General features: G+C 47.3%; 1 protein-coding gene across 2 annotated transcripts in view; it reads left to right on the forward strand.

The window, feature by feature from the left end:
* Window positions 1-14231, forward strand: part of CDYL (chromodomain Y like) — a 250960-nt gene extending 236729 nt beyond the window's left edge. For both annotated transcript variants that reach the window (XM_076010444.1, XM_012768392.3), the window contains 3 exons: window positions 4151-4361; window positions 12033-12176; window positions 13061-14231. In XM_076010444.1, coding sequence (XP_075866559.1) covers window positions 4151-4361; window positions 12033-12176; window positions 13061-13219 — 514 coding nt within the window. In that variant the 3' untranslated portion in view covers window positions 13220-14231. The remainder of the gene's footprint in view (window positions 1-4150; window positions 4362-12032; window positions 12177-13060) is intronic.
* Window positions 14232-17589: the final 3358 nt, after the last annotated feature.

Here is a 17589-nt window from a genome sequence, read left to right on the forward strand (position 1 = left end):
CTTCCCAGCCATACCCAGCATAGCCTTGAACTTAATTCACAAACAATTCCAAGGAAACTAATTTAAATTCAGTATGTTGCATTGCACATATTTCAGTGTTCATGTGTTTTAAGTCTAAAAATTACATTTGCTTGAGGTCCAGCAAAAGCAGAGGCCTGAAGGCAGCTCCCACTTCCGCACCTCTGATAGCCCGTGGCTTGATTTGCAGTTCCCTTTGCTAAGCTTTTATGGCCCTGGGAAGTTTCTACTAGACTGAAAAGCATTTCTTTGAAGGTTTCGTTCTGGTTTGGTTTTGTTTTTTATAGAGATGGGGGTCTCACTCTTGCTCAGGCTGGTCTCGAACTTCTGACCTCAAGCGATCCTCCCACCTCAGCCTCCCAGAGTGCTAGGATTACAGGCATGAGCCACTGCACCTGGCCTGTGTTTTGTTGTTTTTTTTTTTAAATAAAATGAGTTTCTGTGCAGGCCATGTTCATTTTTGGCATCTCAAAAATGAACTTACCTTTACCTTTCAGAATGGCTTACCTTTAGAATGGACGGACTTACCTTTTAGAATGGACGGTTCCTGTCCTCTTAAAAGGGAAGGTGGTCTTTGCTACTGTGGAGCAAAGACGACCACCTGGTTCGCTTATACGCCTCCCAGAGAGAACCACCAGCTTCCAGTGAAGTTATCATAGTTATCATTCCGGGCAAAAATAAAATTTCAGTTCCAGAAAATTTCTCCAGCCTGTTAAAATCCAAGTTTTGATTTTTTTCAGTGTCTATTTTAGAAGCTGTTTTTTTTTTTTTTCCTCTTTTATACAGACATATTGGGAGAGGGGGGCAATGCTGTATGAAGTAATTAATTCCTTGTACTATTTCTCTGTTATTATTACCCTGACTTTGATCATCCCTTTCATGTTAATCTGCCACCCAGTCCGTGGTTTCCAGGTGTCAGGCCTGAGGCAATTTCTGCTTTGCCCCCTGTTCACAGGAGGCAGGTGAGAACCAGGGAGACTTTTTTAGGAAATGTTTCTGCTCTGTATCATGGAGACAATTACACATTACCTTTTCAAGAGTCCTCAGTAACTGAGCCTAGGGAATGTACTTCCACCTTGGGTCATTGACCACAAATCCTCAAAAGCCAGCACAAGGGAAGTAGCTTCATGTGGTTTTTCTAGGCTTATTTCAAGAGCCTGCTTAAAAGGTTGTCTGACTCTGTGTCATTAAACCCCAGTGTGATCTTTCTCACGATGCCTCAGGCTCTCTCATTTAGAAAGACTTAGTGCTACTCATTCATTTGAATGAGTCATTCTGGCTTAATGCAAAGATCCTGCAAACCTTGGAGACCTTGCCAGGCCACACTGAGGTCAGCAAACAGGCTTGAGAGCTACTAAACTCTCAAACTTCCCTCCCCTGTTCTTCACATGCACACATATCCCTTCTGGCATCCCCAGCCTGACCCTGCAAAAAAATCTAGGACTCATCCTGTAGTATCTAGGGAGCTGGAGATGGAAATGTCTGAGATGCTGAGTCCTGGTTTTCAGAGGACTCTGAACAGATAGCTGTAGCTTTCAAATTGCTGAACCATAGAGAGCATCTAGATTGTTACTTTTAGTACTGAAGATGGAGATAAGGTTTAGAATCTAGCAAGTGAAAAGCTAGCTCTAGTCATTCTGTAATTCTGATCCAGAACTCAGACAGCCTTAAATCATAGCAAGAAACAACCTCTGAACATAAATTCAGCTTCCAGTGTGGGGAAGATGGACATTTCCAGTGTAGTATATTAGGTTGGCTTAGGGTGAGAACCTGAGAAGTGTGTATGGGATATAATACTTAGATAGTGATCAAAACTTTAGACCCCTTGCTGTGCCAGTGGCAACAGAAGGTTGAGTGGCAGAATAGCATTGTGATTAAGGGATTCATTCTTGGGCCTGATTTCCTTGTCATGTAACGTAATGTCCCTGACAACAACTATGAAAGATGAGCTCCTCGTGTGGAGGCAGAGAAAGGGATTCAGTGACTCAGTTTCTCCTCCCTGTATGGGACACTAAATGTTAGGATGTGAAGTGAGGGGAGAAAGAATTCTCAGACAGTGATTGGGATATACAGAAGTAAAAGTTTGTTTATTTTCCTGAGAAAGATGTATATATAGAGAGAAAGAGAGAGTGGCCACAACACACAGAGAGAGGAAAGAAATGCCAGGCCATTTGTCATTGCAGTGACAGAAATTGTATGAGACCTAGTGTTTTGAGACTTTAGAGAAGGGACCCCAGAGGGGGGTAGTTAAGGAGGAGTAGACAAGAGTTTCCCATGTTCCTGGAAAGAGTAGGAGTCACATGAGGCTGATTCTACTCGATTCTAGGTGTCCCTAGAACCAGGGAATGGCATGGGAGTGACGAGTGAGCAACAAGTGCAAGTGACAAGTCGGACCAGGCCTCCCTGTGTCCAGTGAAGGCCCCAGTGGCCGAGAGTCTCCCAGCTTACCTGTAGGACTTTGGAGTCAAGACGAGTTGAGAAACGAGAATGAGAACAAGCTTTAGCTCCCCACTCACCAGGAACAGGATATCTCAGGGGGTGGATTTTGGAGGTCAGCAAGGAAGATCTAAGTCCTGGTCTGGGTGTCTGCCTCTCAGCTTGGTTCAGGAGGGTTAGGTGGACAATTACCTTAACTTGGCCAAGCTAGAATGCCCTGCCTACACGCCAGGATCAGAGACAAGTTAGGGACCCCGGCACGGCTCGGGACTTCCCCTAGCCACCGCATCAGAGACAAGGGAGGTTAGTGGCTCGGGGGACATAAGCCAGGAGACTGGTTCCTCTAGATTTAGTCAAAGATCTGTGAAAACTTTATCAGTGACCCAGGGACTCAGAGGAAGATAAGATTTGGGAGTAGACCCAGGACAAGCTGCCGCTGCCGCTGCCTGCTGCTTCCTGAATTGCAAGCCTTACCTGCTAGAGTCCTGGAGGTCACATGGCCTCCAGGTTTTGGCACCAAATGTTAAGTTCTGAGCCAAGGGAGATAGACGTGTAGCAAAATGCTGTTTATTTTGAACAGATGGGTGGAGGCCAAAAGAGTGTCCATACTAAGGGAGGGGAGAGCCCTGGATTTTATAGAGGGTTTTGCGGGGGGTAGCTTCGTCCTTATGGGGAGATAAGAATGCTGGCATCACTGCAGCTGTCTGTGGTAAAAGTTAGATTTATAACCTACTGACTCTCCAGACTCCTGCGGCTTTTGTTTACAGGCTTTCTGATCCCTATCTAAATATTACGTCTTATACATACTTTTTGGGTTCTCACCCTAAGCCAACCTAACACAGTGTGGTGCCAGCCTACCCTAAATTGAAAAGCAGCCTATACTTTTCTAGCCTGATCCTAAAACAAATCCAAATATAGCATGGGCTTGGTTTAATAAAACTCAGCATCCTCCCCAAAAGGCTGCCCCAATTCTCTCGCTGTCCTCTGAGCTCCTGCTGATCCTACTGAGGCTGTACCCACTGTGGAGCACAGGATGGTGGGCAGGTGTGTGCCTTGTGGTACTTGCTCTTGTTTGCCAGTTTCGTGTCTTAAGCCAGCGTGGAAGACTCTTACCTCTGCCTGCCCCCCCCCCCCCCGTGCCATTCAGTCTACTTCCATGTAAACTCAGCAAGTAGTTGTTTCTAAATAATCAGTGAGCTATCTGAAACCATAGACAAGGCCAGATCCTAGAGCTTCTGACCCCTGATCCACTGTATGCAGTCAGCACCAGGCAGTCTCCAGATACCCATGCCACCGTTTCCCTGGGACAGCCTCTTGATTGGTCATATGAAGCCCAGAATGTTTACAGGCCTCCTCTTCAAGGGAAGGCAGGTTAAGGAGCAAGATGTGTTGCTCATAGAGCCCAAGAGCTGCCTGCAAATGCAAGAATAGCCTGTGGCTGCCTGTCCCCAGAGCCTTCACACAGGTCCCATAGCACAGCCACCTCCTGCCTGGGGGCCCAGGTATCACCAAGCCTTTACAACACACAGTGAAGAAGTCCAGGGTCCACAACTGCTGGGGGAAGGCCTTAAACAAATCTTAGCTCTTAATGATTTCTGTAGAGTTTATATTTTGGTAAATTGAATTCCATAATAGACTTTTCCTTTGCTCAGATATGCAATGTTTTGAGTAATCCCCAATTTATTTTTCATTTTAGAAACTTCGTGAATACTTTCATTCAGTTTAAGAAGCCTATTATTGTAGCAGTAAATGGCCCGGCCATTGGACTGGGAGCATCCATATTGCCTCTTTGTGATGTGGTTTGGGCTAACGAAAAGGCTTGGTTTCAAACACCCTATACCACCTTCGGACAGAGTCCAGATGGCTGTTCTACTGTTATGTTTCCCAAGATTATGGGAGGAGCATCTGTGAGTACCTTTTCTTAAAAAAAAAAAAAAAAATCATTCTAGAAAACTTCCTGAAGAAATCTAGTTTGGTTATTGTGTTTCTAAAGATAAGCTGTGTCATTCTGTGGGGACTTTCCATCTTATAATTTGGATTTTGGTGTGTAGAATGTTATTGACACTGTTTTGCATCATTCCCTGGAGAAGGAATTTATTCACTAAGGACCCTACAACTTTCCTTAATTAACAGTAATAGCCACTGTTAGTAAATACCCAATTTGTAACCCAAACAACAGAGTTTGCGCTTGAAAAGTTCTTTGCCTAGTAACCTCTAAAAGCTGCACTCTTAAAAGAAAGCAGTTGTAAGAGGGAGCAAAATTGCATAGGATTAGAGAGTTGTTTTCCCAGTTAATTTTGTGGTTTTATTTTTTAACTGTTTAAACTGATCCATCCATGATAACAGTTTGCATCTGTATTGTAGCTTGTGATTTATCAAGCATGTATACACATCTCACTCCTTAGCCTTTGACATAGGGCAAGAGGTGGTATTGTGGGTCAGGTTCTCCAGAAGCAGACACTACGATGGGTTTGGCACATGGGGGGATTATCAGGTGGTCAGCACCTGTGGGAGGTCAAGCAGGATACAGGACTGGACAGAAGCAGAAGTTAACAGAGCTTCGGCCACCCCACAGGGAGTTCTGGAGCACACATGGCCTGCCCCAGTTCCCCCGCAGTAGACCAGAGTGGCTGGTTCTTTTACATCCATTGTCCTTGGGTGTGGGATGCATAGGAAGAGTGTTTTGCACAGGAAGAGTGTTTTGCCTCGGGGCAGGCAGCTCTGCAGCTGAGGGTGTCCCTGAAGGAGCCAGAGGCCATCTGCTAACAGCGCCACCTGCAGCCAGGCAATGAGTCTTGGAGGGACCACGGCAACACAGCCCCCTGTCCACATAGCCTACCCCTCTGCCACTCGGATCCACCTCTTCATGTGTAGTTGGGGCAACTCCTCAGGTTCCAGGGGCTCTCTTCCTGGAAGAAACTTAGAGGAGGGAGATTAAACAGTAATAAGTGTTTCAGCTAAGAACCCACCTGGATGATGATAAAATTAGTGGGTAGAAGTATGAGACAAAGGATATTTTGGGCCTCTGGTCACTTATAGTGGAGAAAATAGTGATTTTACAGTGGAGAAGCCTGGCAGGCACCTCCTTACTGAGTGGTCAGAGTTCACCAGAAATAAGACCTGTCACCCCAGCACACCCCGACACGTTGCACTGAGGGAGACACACCATCCATGGCGGTGTGGACCTCCTGCTGAATGGCGTCACCTCAGTCTCATCACGGGAATGTCAGATAAACCCAGACTGTGGGACACTCTGCACATACTGAGCAGCGCTCCTCCAAGGTGTCGCAGTTGGAGAAGATAACAGAAAGACTGCAGAACCATCACAGCCTGGAGACCAAGGGGACAGGACAGCTCAGGCAGTGTGGGTCCTCGTGGGGAAGGGCTTAAGTGGGAAAGCCAGTGAAATGTGCGTAGGGTTTGCAGTTGAGTCGCTAGAATGGTGTCAGTGTAACGTGTTAACCGGAGGGGTTAGGTGGAGGTTTATGGGACCTCCATGCTGCTTTTGTCATTTTTCCATACATCTAAATGTATTCTGGAAACAGAACATTTAAAATAAAGGAGTGAATGTGAAAAAGGAAGAGGAAAGGTAATAGGCTAGGGTGACCCCTAGGCCACATCTGGTCTCAGAGCCTCCCCTCGTCCCTCCCTCCCTGTCCAGATCCCCGAGGGTTCTGAGGCTGGTAGCAGGCCCTGCTCAGGCCAGAGTCGCCGCACTTGTCCACTTGCTACTACAGCCGGGCAAGGGAGGACCAACAGGCACCTGATCCCGTACCGTTTCCCAGGCCACTGTGTGCACTACAGATCAGAGGTGGCGCCCCCACAGTGCACACCGCCACACCGGTGCTCGGGTCACGCCCACACCCCACCGGGCCGGCAGCTTCGTGCACGTGCGACTTGGCCAGAGGACCCCATGGTCCTGGGCCCTCTACCTGCATGTTCTTTGCTGTGAGGTTGGTCTTCTGCAGGCATGGCACTCCTCACAGAGGACCAGACCCACCGTAGCCTCAGAGAGTGGTGTGCCTGAGGACCAGCAGGCAGGACAGGTGAGGCCAGACCTAGAGGAACAGTCAGCTTGCTACCAGGCCAGTCTCCTCAGGAATGAAGCCATGCTGGTGGCTCAGCTGGACATTCTGCAGTGACAGTAGCCACGTCAGCCTTGATGGGTCACAGTCTGTGCTGCTGAGCTGCATTCCTCACACTGCAGCCACTTAGTTCATGTGTCCGTCCTGCTGGCATGGGTGGCCAGCCACCAAGACTGGCCATCACCATCTGTCTCACATAGTCAGTTCCTCCTCCATAGTGGAGGCTGTCTGGTGGACACGAATGCAACACGGCTGTCTGCACACTTTCCCATTCACCCGCCTGTCTGCATGCCTCTATCCCAGACCTGTCACCAGTCCTCCAGGCCCCTGACCAGCCGTCCAGGACACCACTGCCAAGGGTTGGTATTGTCCTAACCTGATCAACTTCCTTTACACCAGGTATATGACCAGGTGCATCCCCAACTGGGGGCATTTTCTCACCACTGTCTTTTTCAGCCACGGCTGGGTGAGGTTCCGGTGAAGTTGCCATCCCTGCCTTGGCTTGCACACCTACACAGTGAGCTGACCCACTCACAGACCACGTTTGGCCATGGGGGGTCCCCCACTTGGCTGCAAGGGTGAGCTAAATAGGACGCTGGGGGCTTGGGCCCCTGCTTGGGCAGCTCAGGTGTGCCTTCTGTGTATCTGCCGCTGGCCCTTCCTGACCTCACGCCTGCAAGGCAGAAGAAACTAGATTCATAGCAAGCATTTGACGTGCGTGGTCACTTGGGGTCCCGTGGCCAGGTACATGTCTCTCCCAGGGCACAGTCAGCTCTCTAGGCACGTCCTTTCCTGCTGAGTTACAGCCCAGCGTGGCTCCAGGGCTCCCGGGCAATGCTTCCCTCCTCGCTCTGGCACTGGCCATAAGCCCCATGTGGCATCATGTCCCATCTTCGACAGTAGGCCATGGCAGGCCTGGCCTATCCGCTTTACTCAACTGGGTCCCCAGTCTCTCAGTGCTTTTAGGAGCCATTCCAGGAGCAAGGTCACACCATCTCCTGAGGAACCTGCCATGGGGTTAGATCAGTATCTCAGGAGAGAAATCAGTGAACTTTCCTGTCCAACTTTATGGCTGGGTTCTGGGCTAGGTGCCATTAGAATTCAGGCCCACAGGTCTTCTCGCAGCTCCCACCAGCACGTTCTGGCTGGGTCATGCAGCCCCTTTGGAGGAGGAGGAGTTACAGGGCCAGATTCCAGGAAAAGGGATGGGGCAGGTCTTAGGGGGAGTCGCAGCATCTTGCAGAGAGAGACCCTGCATGGTCTTCAAGCAAGGTGACAATACTTGTTTTTAATAGGGTTGGATGGGCTGTTTTGTAGGCTCAGAGGAGGCTGGGCCTCAAAGTTTTGGACATTCATCCAAAAGCCTCCACACTAAGTTTTCGGGTGTCCTCCTCCTCCCACTACTGCAGCCTAAAGACTCAGGTGGATGTTTAACATCTGTGCTGCGCTGGTGCCAGGTCTCAGCTTTCTCTGCTTTCTTGCCACCTGGGTGCCTCTCTGCCTGTATCAGTGGCAACAGGCAGTTCCTGCTCCGTCACCTGTGAGAGTGCCAGCACCTGGGCAGCCACCTGTGCTTGGTACTGTGGGTGCTTCGCCTGGCCAGTGAGGTGATTCCTGCTGCCGGCCAGCTGGGGGGCCACCCAGCTCCAAAGTCGCTCTCCTCACCCCCTTTCTCTTCATTCCCACCTGGCACGAGGTGGTTTCTCTGGAGGCTGAGATGGATTTGGGGAAGGAGGACTTGATGAGTTAGGTGTCAGCATCCTTGGAAGGGCAAGGAGGAAGCATGATTGGATAGAGGGTGACAGACATAACTCATGGGAGCTCTGGAGCCTCGTGGCCTCCAGCGGTTCCAGGTGCTCCTCCGCACCGGCACGGGCTGCAGCAGCCCTGGGAACGAGCTGTGGGGGGCCCTGGGCAGCTCTCGGTGGCTCTGACAGCACTCCCAGCAGCCAGGCAGTCTGCCGGGCCAGGGTATCTGGCGGCACACCTGTGCTGATCCCAAGTGGCGCTCCCTCTCTTGCAGACGGAGAGATGTGGGGGTGCGTCTGAGTTGTTGGTCTTGTCCCTTTCACTGTGCTGCACACACTTGTCACTGCCTGATTCCCACGGTAAAAACCGTTATCAGTAAGTTCATTGGGTGATATTCCCTCCAGCTCCTACCTGTTCCGGCAGTAAAGACTCATCGTCCTCAGTATCGCGTGAGGCTCGTCCTGAGTTCTCTCAGAGGAGGTTCTGTCCTCTCCTGTTGTATGTAGTGAGGAAGGCACATCTGGGGAAGTAGTAGACAAACTTGACCTTCACACACATTTTGGGCAAAGGCATTTCGGAAGTGGAGCCCTTTGGCCAGATGCTGCTAAGGGGTGGAGGTCTTAGAGGTCACGTGCCAGGGAGAGCCGCAGTGGCCTGAAGTGTGACTAACAGTGGATGCCTGGAGCACCTGCCCTGCGCCAGCTGTGTTCCTCCCCGCTCCACAGAGCCTGACAGATCTTTAGTGTTTGCTTGCGCTTGGGATCTGCTGCTGCCACTGGAGCTGCTGTCCTCAACTGGGGCAGTTTCTACTCGCCTCCGGGGATCATATTATGGGGATAAAAAGAACATGGAGGTAAAACAGGCTGTGTAGGCTCTCCTTTTCTTACAGCAGGTGGGGGGCGAGAGCTCTGACACCAAGCTGTGGGGGCCTAGGAGTCTCTTCTGCAGTTCAGCTTTCCTGGTGCCCAGCGAGCACTCATGGCGTGCCTGCTATGTGCCAGACACTCTGCAAAGTCACAGGCCTGGCTTAGCGACCACTGCTGTGAGCCTGTAGGCCGGGCAGTGTTTGATGGCGATTGGCACCTGAAGGAACCTCAGCCAGTGGGAGCGCAGAAGTTGCTGCCGTGTGGCACTTTGCAGCTCTTGGGGACCTGCTTGGGTGCGGGGCTGGAGAAGCGCCCAGTGAATGGCTGTTGTCCTTACCCTGAGTTCACCCATGAAAGCTCCTCCTGGGAAGTTTAGAGACTGGCCGAGGGCGGAAGCGGCGCAGCCTGTGCCACAGCTGCCCCTAAGCCTGCAGCTCCCCGCTGCCTGCTGCGCCTCTTGCTGCCATCCTTCTGACGGAACCAAAAGACATCTCCCTTCCGCTTCCTCTGGCATTTCTCATTTGTCCGGATGGTTACACAGTGACTTTTTAAAAAACGGGCAGTTCTGCCCACATTGGGTGCGGTAGGTTGTCAGTATTTGGTCTCTGCAGTCTGCCATCCTGGACAAGTGGCAGCTAGTCAAGTTCCCAGTGACCGTGTTGTCGTGAATCCGGTACTCCGGTAAAACTTTGCAGCCTCTCAAACTACTGAAAACTGCACGTATAAGAACGTGCTCACTCAGGTTGAGTATATTTAATCCTGCTACTCTTACCAAGGGAATATTTTTCTTCAGTTTTTTTGTTTTGTTTTGTTTTGGTGACTATAGTTTAGGCCAGTTTGCTGCCTGTGTCTATGTGAGAAAACGTTAACAACCTCAGACCATTCCTGTCATTCCTGCCCTTGGAGAATGCGGGAGTGCCTCTACTTGTCATCCAACCTTCTGGAATAGAGAAAACTGAAAGTAGGGAGGGAAAGACTTCCAGCCAGGCTCAGAGGAGAGGTTTGTGGCCAGAGAGAAGGGCTGTTCTTGATGAGCTGTTGCCAGCAGTGAGAATCGGGGGAGTGAAAGGGAGACGGGAAGGGGCAGCGGTGGGGGCTGCACGGTGACCTCAGTGGGCAGAACTGCCCAACTGTTTTTTTAAAAGTCACTGTGTAACCATCCAGACAAATGAGAAATGCCAGAGGAAGCGGAAGAGAGATGTCTTTTGGCTCTGTCAGAAGGATCGCGGCAAGAGGGGCAGCGAGGGAGGCAGCGGGGAGTTGGGGGGGGGTGAAGCGGGGTGCTTTGCTCCCACTGCCCACCCGAGCTGAGGCTCTGTGGTTCAGGTCGGTCTTGAAAACACACTTCATGCTTTGCTTAACGACTGGTTGTGGTGTTGTCTTCACGGGGCGTTGAGAATGAACGAAACAGCATCTGGAAAAGGAAACTGTTACCACAGAGCATTTCTCCGCCCAGTCAGCGCGTCAGGAACCCCTGTTCTGTCACCCTGTCTCGCGGCATCTGAATCTGCCTTTAGAAGAGCTGTTAATATTATCTTAAAACTAACACGTTATCCATTCTTTATTTGTGGGCCCTCTTTTCACTGAGAAGGGGCCCTTCAGTTCAGGGGTTTTGAAGAACATCTCCAAATTCTTCAAACACACAGGACTTTGTCCGAGACTTAGCTCAGACAACAGACTCGACATTGGGTGGTGATTAAGAACTTGCAAGGGGCCGTCCCCAGCCCTGTGTTCCAGTCTCTGCCTGCGTAGGAAGGGCAGCGAGTGAGGCAGGCGTGTGCTTTGTGACTCCGGCCCTGTGCGCTCTAGGCTGAGTGTTTCCAGCGGTCACCGGCGTTGGCGCGGCAGCAGGAAGTGTGCAGGCACTGTCGGCCGGCAGACGGACTTAGTGACTTTGGGCCTTTCCTTAAGATTTTGCCTCTCTTGGAAAAGGAAGCCACCTGCCAAAAGTGTATTCTACCCAAGCCCCAGAAGCTAATAGTCAGGTCTTCTCCAAGACCATCAGTGTTAGGAAGGTTAACCAGGCAAGATGAAGCCGGACAGGAAGTGGTCACAGCAGGCTGGTGTAGAGTTGGTCAGACAGATGTCCCCTCCTCACCTTATCTCAGCATCACTGAGCCTGTCATGGGAATGATGTCAAATCCATACACACTGTGTGAGACTTTAAAAGTGATCTAGAATCCAGGACAAAGTTAAAATCAATTTCATATATATACATATTTTTTAAGCAAAAACAAATGTTAGCTTTCTCCATTAAGTCATGTGAAATAACTATAATGAGACTCTTAAGCAGACTACAGTAATTTTGGACACATTCAGGTCCCCAGTAGTTTTTATTTTAATAGCCGGGTGGTACAGTGTGGCCTCCCAGGTGCACTCCAGCAGACACAGTCACTGCTGTCACCTCCCAGACACAGAAAGCATTTCGAAGTAGTTCTGCGCCGGGTTCAGGGCAGAAAACACCCCCAAGGTGTTTTGTGAGTTTGCACGTGGGAGGAAGGGCAGGAAGGCAGGCGAGGAGGGGAGGTTATGAGGTCATGCTGGTAACTTTTCAAATAAGCGGCAGTTAGACCTTTTCTAATTTAGATCTGTTTGTTCAGTCCCTGTGATTCTGCATTACATCATAAAATAAGCCTTTCCTATTCTATTTTTAGAAAATCACCAGCCCTGTGTGCTGCTTTCCCACCTGTGCAGTTGATCGCACCTCGCACGGGTCCTGCTCTCCGTGGCCCTAGAGGGTGTGCGCATTGTCCCTGCTGGGGCTGGCATTCTCACATGCCTATCCTAGGTTTGGATTTTTGAGGGATGAGTTTCAGGCTGGGTCTTCTCTGCCGCCTCCCCTGGCATTTCACATCACATCCATTCTTCTTCTTTGCAGGCGAATGAAATGTTGCTCAGCGGACGGAAGCTGACCGCCCAGGAGGCGTGTGGCAAGGGCCTGGTCTCCCAGGTGTTCTGGCCCGGGACCTTCACCCAGGAAGTCATGGTTCGAATTAAGGAGCTTGCCTCATGTAATCCAGTTGTACGTCTAATTGGTTCCGTTACACAGACTGCTTTTTTAAAAATAGAACCCTTTCCTTCAGAGAACTTAGCAATTTTACAGTGTTTCTGAGTTCTCCACGATTGCCTCTGCAGAGCCACCTTTACATGATATAGTGCCAGAAGTTACGCTTGACACCTTTGCCCCAGATGCACTACCTGTCCTCCCTTTCAAATTCCCAGGAATTAAAAGGAATGGACTTCAGTCTGAAATTGAGTGACTTCAGATGTCCCATTATGAACATATACAGTAGTTAACATTTATACAATTCTTCACTGTTTCCCAAGCCTTTTCATATAATCACACGATTGGTTCCCCACCACCACAGTGGGCCTGAGTCTTTGTTTAATGATACGCTAAAGAATAATCTTCTAAAAAGATTGCATTTAGCACATTGCAGAGTGAAATGTTGTTCGATATTAGCTGACACAACTCCCGTGTAAACTGTTTGAGCCATATGAACAGCCATCATTAAAATTAAATATTGTTTAGAAAGTCCCTGTAGCAGGCATTCTCAAGAGTGTCAGTGAGCATCAACAGAGCTGGCGTCCGGCTTGGGGTCCGCCAGCTACAGCAGCAGTCTGGGGCCAAGGCTGGTCTCACGCTGAGTGAGGGCCAGATTGCAGACAGCCCTGCTCTCTTGAAATAGCTTAACAGCCACTTTAAAGTTGATAATTTACCCCCCATCTAGTGTGAAATATGCTTTATTCATCAATTAGGCCTGATATATATTGTGAAAAACTGTCTGGTAACCTTTTTAATAGGTCATTGCTCAAGTTTGAGAATCGCCTCCATGAATTTGGAGGAGAAATGGAGCCAGTGTCTGCAAACATGCACTTTGCTAACTGTCTGCTTGTTGCACGCAGGTGCTCGAGGAATCCAAAGCCCTTGTGCGCTGCAACATGAAGCTGGAGCTGGAACAGGCCAACGAGAGGGAGTGCGAAGTGCTCAAGAAAATCTGGGGCTCTGCCCAAGGGATGGACTCGATGTTAAAGTACTTACAGAGGAAAATCGATGAGTTTTGATGGTCAGGCTGCCTGCTGGTGACAGTGGAATTGGCTCCAAGTTGCCCTAATCCATCTTCAGCCTGAAACAAGTTCACCCGTTGCTCATGCTTGGAAGCAGGACTGGAAACATCCAAGCTATTTATTATCAAGGAGTTTTTAAGTACTGTAACTTTAAAATAAATAACTACAAAGCTTCTTTGTCCAAATGTCATTGTTTTATACTTATATACACACAAGTATAAAAGTATAATGTGAGCACTAGACTGCTCTTGGAAGCTCTAATTTTTGTTTTCTTTGGCTAGTACTGTATAAACAATAGAGCTGTGTTTTATTGGTTTTGGATGACAGAAAATCCTGGAATAATGTTCATTTTCCTCATTTTTTCCTCCTAGAACACAGAATCTAAAGGGGTATTAGCCAGCCTCACTGTCCCTGCCCCAAACAGAGATACAGAAAAATTCGAGACATTACCTTTGTCTCTAAGAAGGTACAAATACCTCAGAGATGGAAAATTCTAAATCAAAAATAAGATTTTTCTTTTAGGATGCATATTTCTGATGAAAAATCCACTGATGAGCATACCCCTAAACCAAACATATGCTTAGGATTCATGCTGTGAGATATCAATTGATTTCCCCTTTTTAAAAATATTTCCAGTTCTTACCCAGTTAACATGAAGAAACCACTGTCTCTCTAGAAGAAAGCTTGTTTTGCAGTATTAGTGAATCACTGAATAGCTTAAGTATGAATATCTAAGTTATAAGTTAGGCCTAGTGGGTTTTAAATAGTTTTTCTGACCCTTTTGAAAAATAACTACATAAGTGCTTCTTGTTGCTGGGTGAGAAATACTACTTTATATACAGTTTTGGTTTTCTATTTGCAGATATGATTGATGTATTACACCAAAATAAAGTATTTTTATGTTTATAAAGTGTAATTTTTAGGTTCACTTAGAATATATTTTATTTAATAAGTTAAAATTCTTTTGGCACACTATTAAATGAGAAACTCCTTTCAAAAAAATAAAGAACTACCTTATATTTGACATTTAATGTTCTTGGTCTCTGCTATGTCTGTACAATATACTGAGTACAGTCCACGAGTGCCCTGTGTGAGTAGACACATGCACTCCTTTCAGGAGTGGGTACTGATTCCAGACTACAGATGCCTGTTACTAGTTAGGCTTCTGAGCTTGCAATCATATTGAATGTATGAAGAGCGAAATAAAATCAAAACCTTATTTTTGTACAGTTTTGAAATTTATACTTAGAACTGACCACCTCCCCGGCCATGTGGAGAGCTGTACAGTGTGTAAATCTGCCTTTACCTTGGATTGATTGGTACAGTATTTTTGCATCTGTGGGACCTACTTTTTTGTTCAGTAGTTTGAAGTATATATAAACTGTACAATCTGTAAAGTTTTTATAGAATAAATATTCAGCTGTGAAAACTGGTTAAATAAACTAATATTTCTTAACACATTTGAAAGTTTTCTTTGATTGATTCTTGCGGGGTGTTTTCTCTCATCTTTTTTGTGAAATGGTATATAAGTGTGTAAAACATCTGTACCATTGAATGGGGTGGACACCTGCATAACTGTCAGCCAGGTGGGACCTAGAATATAACTAGTATCCTCCCAAGTCACATCAACCTTGCCTCTCACCCAGGGGACCATTTCCTGATTTTTATGTCAATCCACTTCTCTTTCAAAGAAATTATTCCTAAAATATATTCTACCTATTTTTAGTCTTTATATCACAAATAAGCTGTGATTTACTTCTTTTATTCTTTTACATAGAGTTGTAACTTATTCCTTTTCTACTCACGGCTACAATATGGGTATTTTCGTTCCTGTTTTACACCCTTGGCCCAAAGTCACATAGGTAAATGGTCAGGGATAGGACTGGGCTTCTGACCCAGGTCACTGTGGAAAAGCCCATATTCATATTCCGACAACTGCACCATGCAGTCTGTTTTCTAGAATTTACAAATAGGGAGCTAACTCAGTTCTCAAATTGGGGGCCGTGTCCATCATCCTAGACTTTGCATTTCCTAGTCTTTGTGGTCCACATCCGCCTTTTCTGAAGCAAGCTCCCCATTTTTCAACTTGTGTCTTAAGTAAGAGGAGCATTGGCTACAATAACGAAGTTTTTATGTTCATGCCCAGTGTGGGTGGTGATGAAGGGAAATGTGGCCTCATGTCGGTGGAAGTCCAAGTTGGTTCAGCTCTGCAGAGAAGAGTTTGATAGTAAATGTCGAGTATAAAATACCTTGACCCTGCAGCTCCTTTACAAGGATTCATCTTAAGGAGTGAATAGTTATAGGAAATTTGACAGATAGATTGGGAATTAAATTTAACTCCAGATTGTTCCTAATAGTGAAAAGTTGGGAACAACATTCATGTCCCTCAATAGGGTTTTGGTTAAATAATTATGCAGCACTGCCACAGTGAAATAAATACACATTTATGAAAAATGTCTATAAAATCTTAGATTAAAAAACATTAATGTCAAAAACATACGCTTTTAGAAGTTTTAAAGGATATGCACAAAAGATACTGTCTTGTCCTTGCCAGATTCTGCCCCTACTACCCAGCTCCAGGGCTAGACCAGGGCCGCCCTCAGCTGTGACGCAGTGGCAGTGTGCTGCAGCGGGTCAGGCTCTCTTCTAAACATTTTGTGTGCATTAACTCATTCAACTTTTTGAGAGTATTCGTTTTATAGAGAATAATGTAACATATAATTCTATAAAGTGAGTGTTCTCAAAAAGTCTCAGTAGGCTGATAGAGTTTGTGATGTCCCCAGCAAAACCAATGAAGACAAGAACCCAGGCTCTGGGTGGATGTCCTGGGCAAAACTAATGAAGAGTCAACCCAGGACTCAAGATCTTTGAGGGAATCTGTGCCCATGGTGTGAACAGAGACGTGCAGAGGGTGCCTGGCAGGGGCTGCTCCCAGGGACCCAGGGCCAGCCTACTAGGCCAACTCCCCTCCAGTCTGACCACCCCTGGGGCTCCGGCCACTCATACCATCTCTCACAACAGTGTGAACAAGAGTCACAACTTCAAAGGATGAGAAGCCTGTGTGCTGCAGGAGCCTTGGCACCGACCAAAGCAACACATCTTAAAAGGGAAAACCCCAACGCACGGGACTCAACCAGCTGGGTCTATCTCTGTGCTTGGAAGATCAATCTCATCTCTTCTCCCCAAATCCACCTGCTGGCCTCTAACCAACTTTCCCCACTGTGGCCTGCCTGTCCTTTTAATAGAATGCACTCAGCTTTCTGAGACTTCTGACACGTCAGCCTTTTCAGGGCCAAGCACAGTGGCTCGTGCCTGTAATCCTAACACTTCGGGAAGCTGAGGCAGAAAGGTCTCTTGAGTCCTGGAGTTTGAGACCAGCCTAGGCAACAGAGCAAGACCACAACTCTACCAAAAAAAAAAAAAAATAGCCAGGTGTGGTGGCATGCATCTAATAGTCCCAGCTACTAGGGAGGCTGAGACAAGAGGATAGCTTAAGTCTAGGAGTTGAGTGTGGAAACAACCCAGGTGCCCATCAATACATGAGTGAATTAATAAAATGTGGTATATTTATACCATGGAGTACTATTCAGCTTTAAGAAACAATGGTGATATAGCACCTCTTGTATATTCCTGGATACAACTGGAACCCATTCTACTAAGTGATGTATCTCAAGAATGGAAAAGCACCACATGTACTCACCAGCAAATTGATCCGTTAATACCAACACTTAAGTGGACATATAGAAATAACATTTATCGGGTGTCGGGTGGGTGGGAGGGACAGAGGCAATATGCGTAACTTTAATATTGGTACTGCCATAATATGCTGAAATTTTAAAAAATTTTTTAAAAAAGTCTAGGAGTTGAAGGCAGCAGTGAGCTATGGTGATGCCACTACACTCTAGCCTGGAAACAGGGATACTCTGTCTCAAAAATAAAAACAATGGCTAGTATTACGTTATTAAGTATGAAATGTCCGATTTCCTTAAGTGCTAAGTTTGACAGTTGATATTTCTGACATCTTACTTTCACACTCTTATTTTTACTGTGAAGGTACATCCTCAGTCTTTCAAATGCATGCTTTGGCTTACGATTATCTTTCTTACAGCAATTTTTGTGAAACCATGTGTAAGTCAAAAATCTGTGTTACATTTGAATATGAGTTCCCTCGTGGGACCAGTGCAGCACAGACAGCTCAAAATATCAGCGTGTGAGGGAAGGATGTGGCTAATGAACGCACAGTACAGCAGTGGTGTGAGAAGTTCCGCTCTGGTGATTGTAGTCTTGAAAACTAGCTACGTGGGCGACCTGAGACCAAGGTGGATAATGATGAGCTGAAAGCTGGAGTGGAAGCATATCCACCTCAA

Source organism: Microcebus murinus, chromosome 15, assembly GCF_040939455.1.
Source record: "Microcebus murinus isolate Inina chromosome 15, M.murinus_Inina_mat1.0, whole genome shotgun sequence".
Lineage (NCBI taxonomy): Eukaryota > Metazoa > Chordata > Mammalia > Primates > Cheirogaleidae > Microcebus > Microcebus murinus.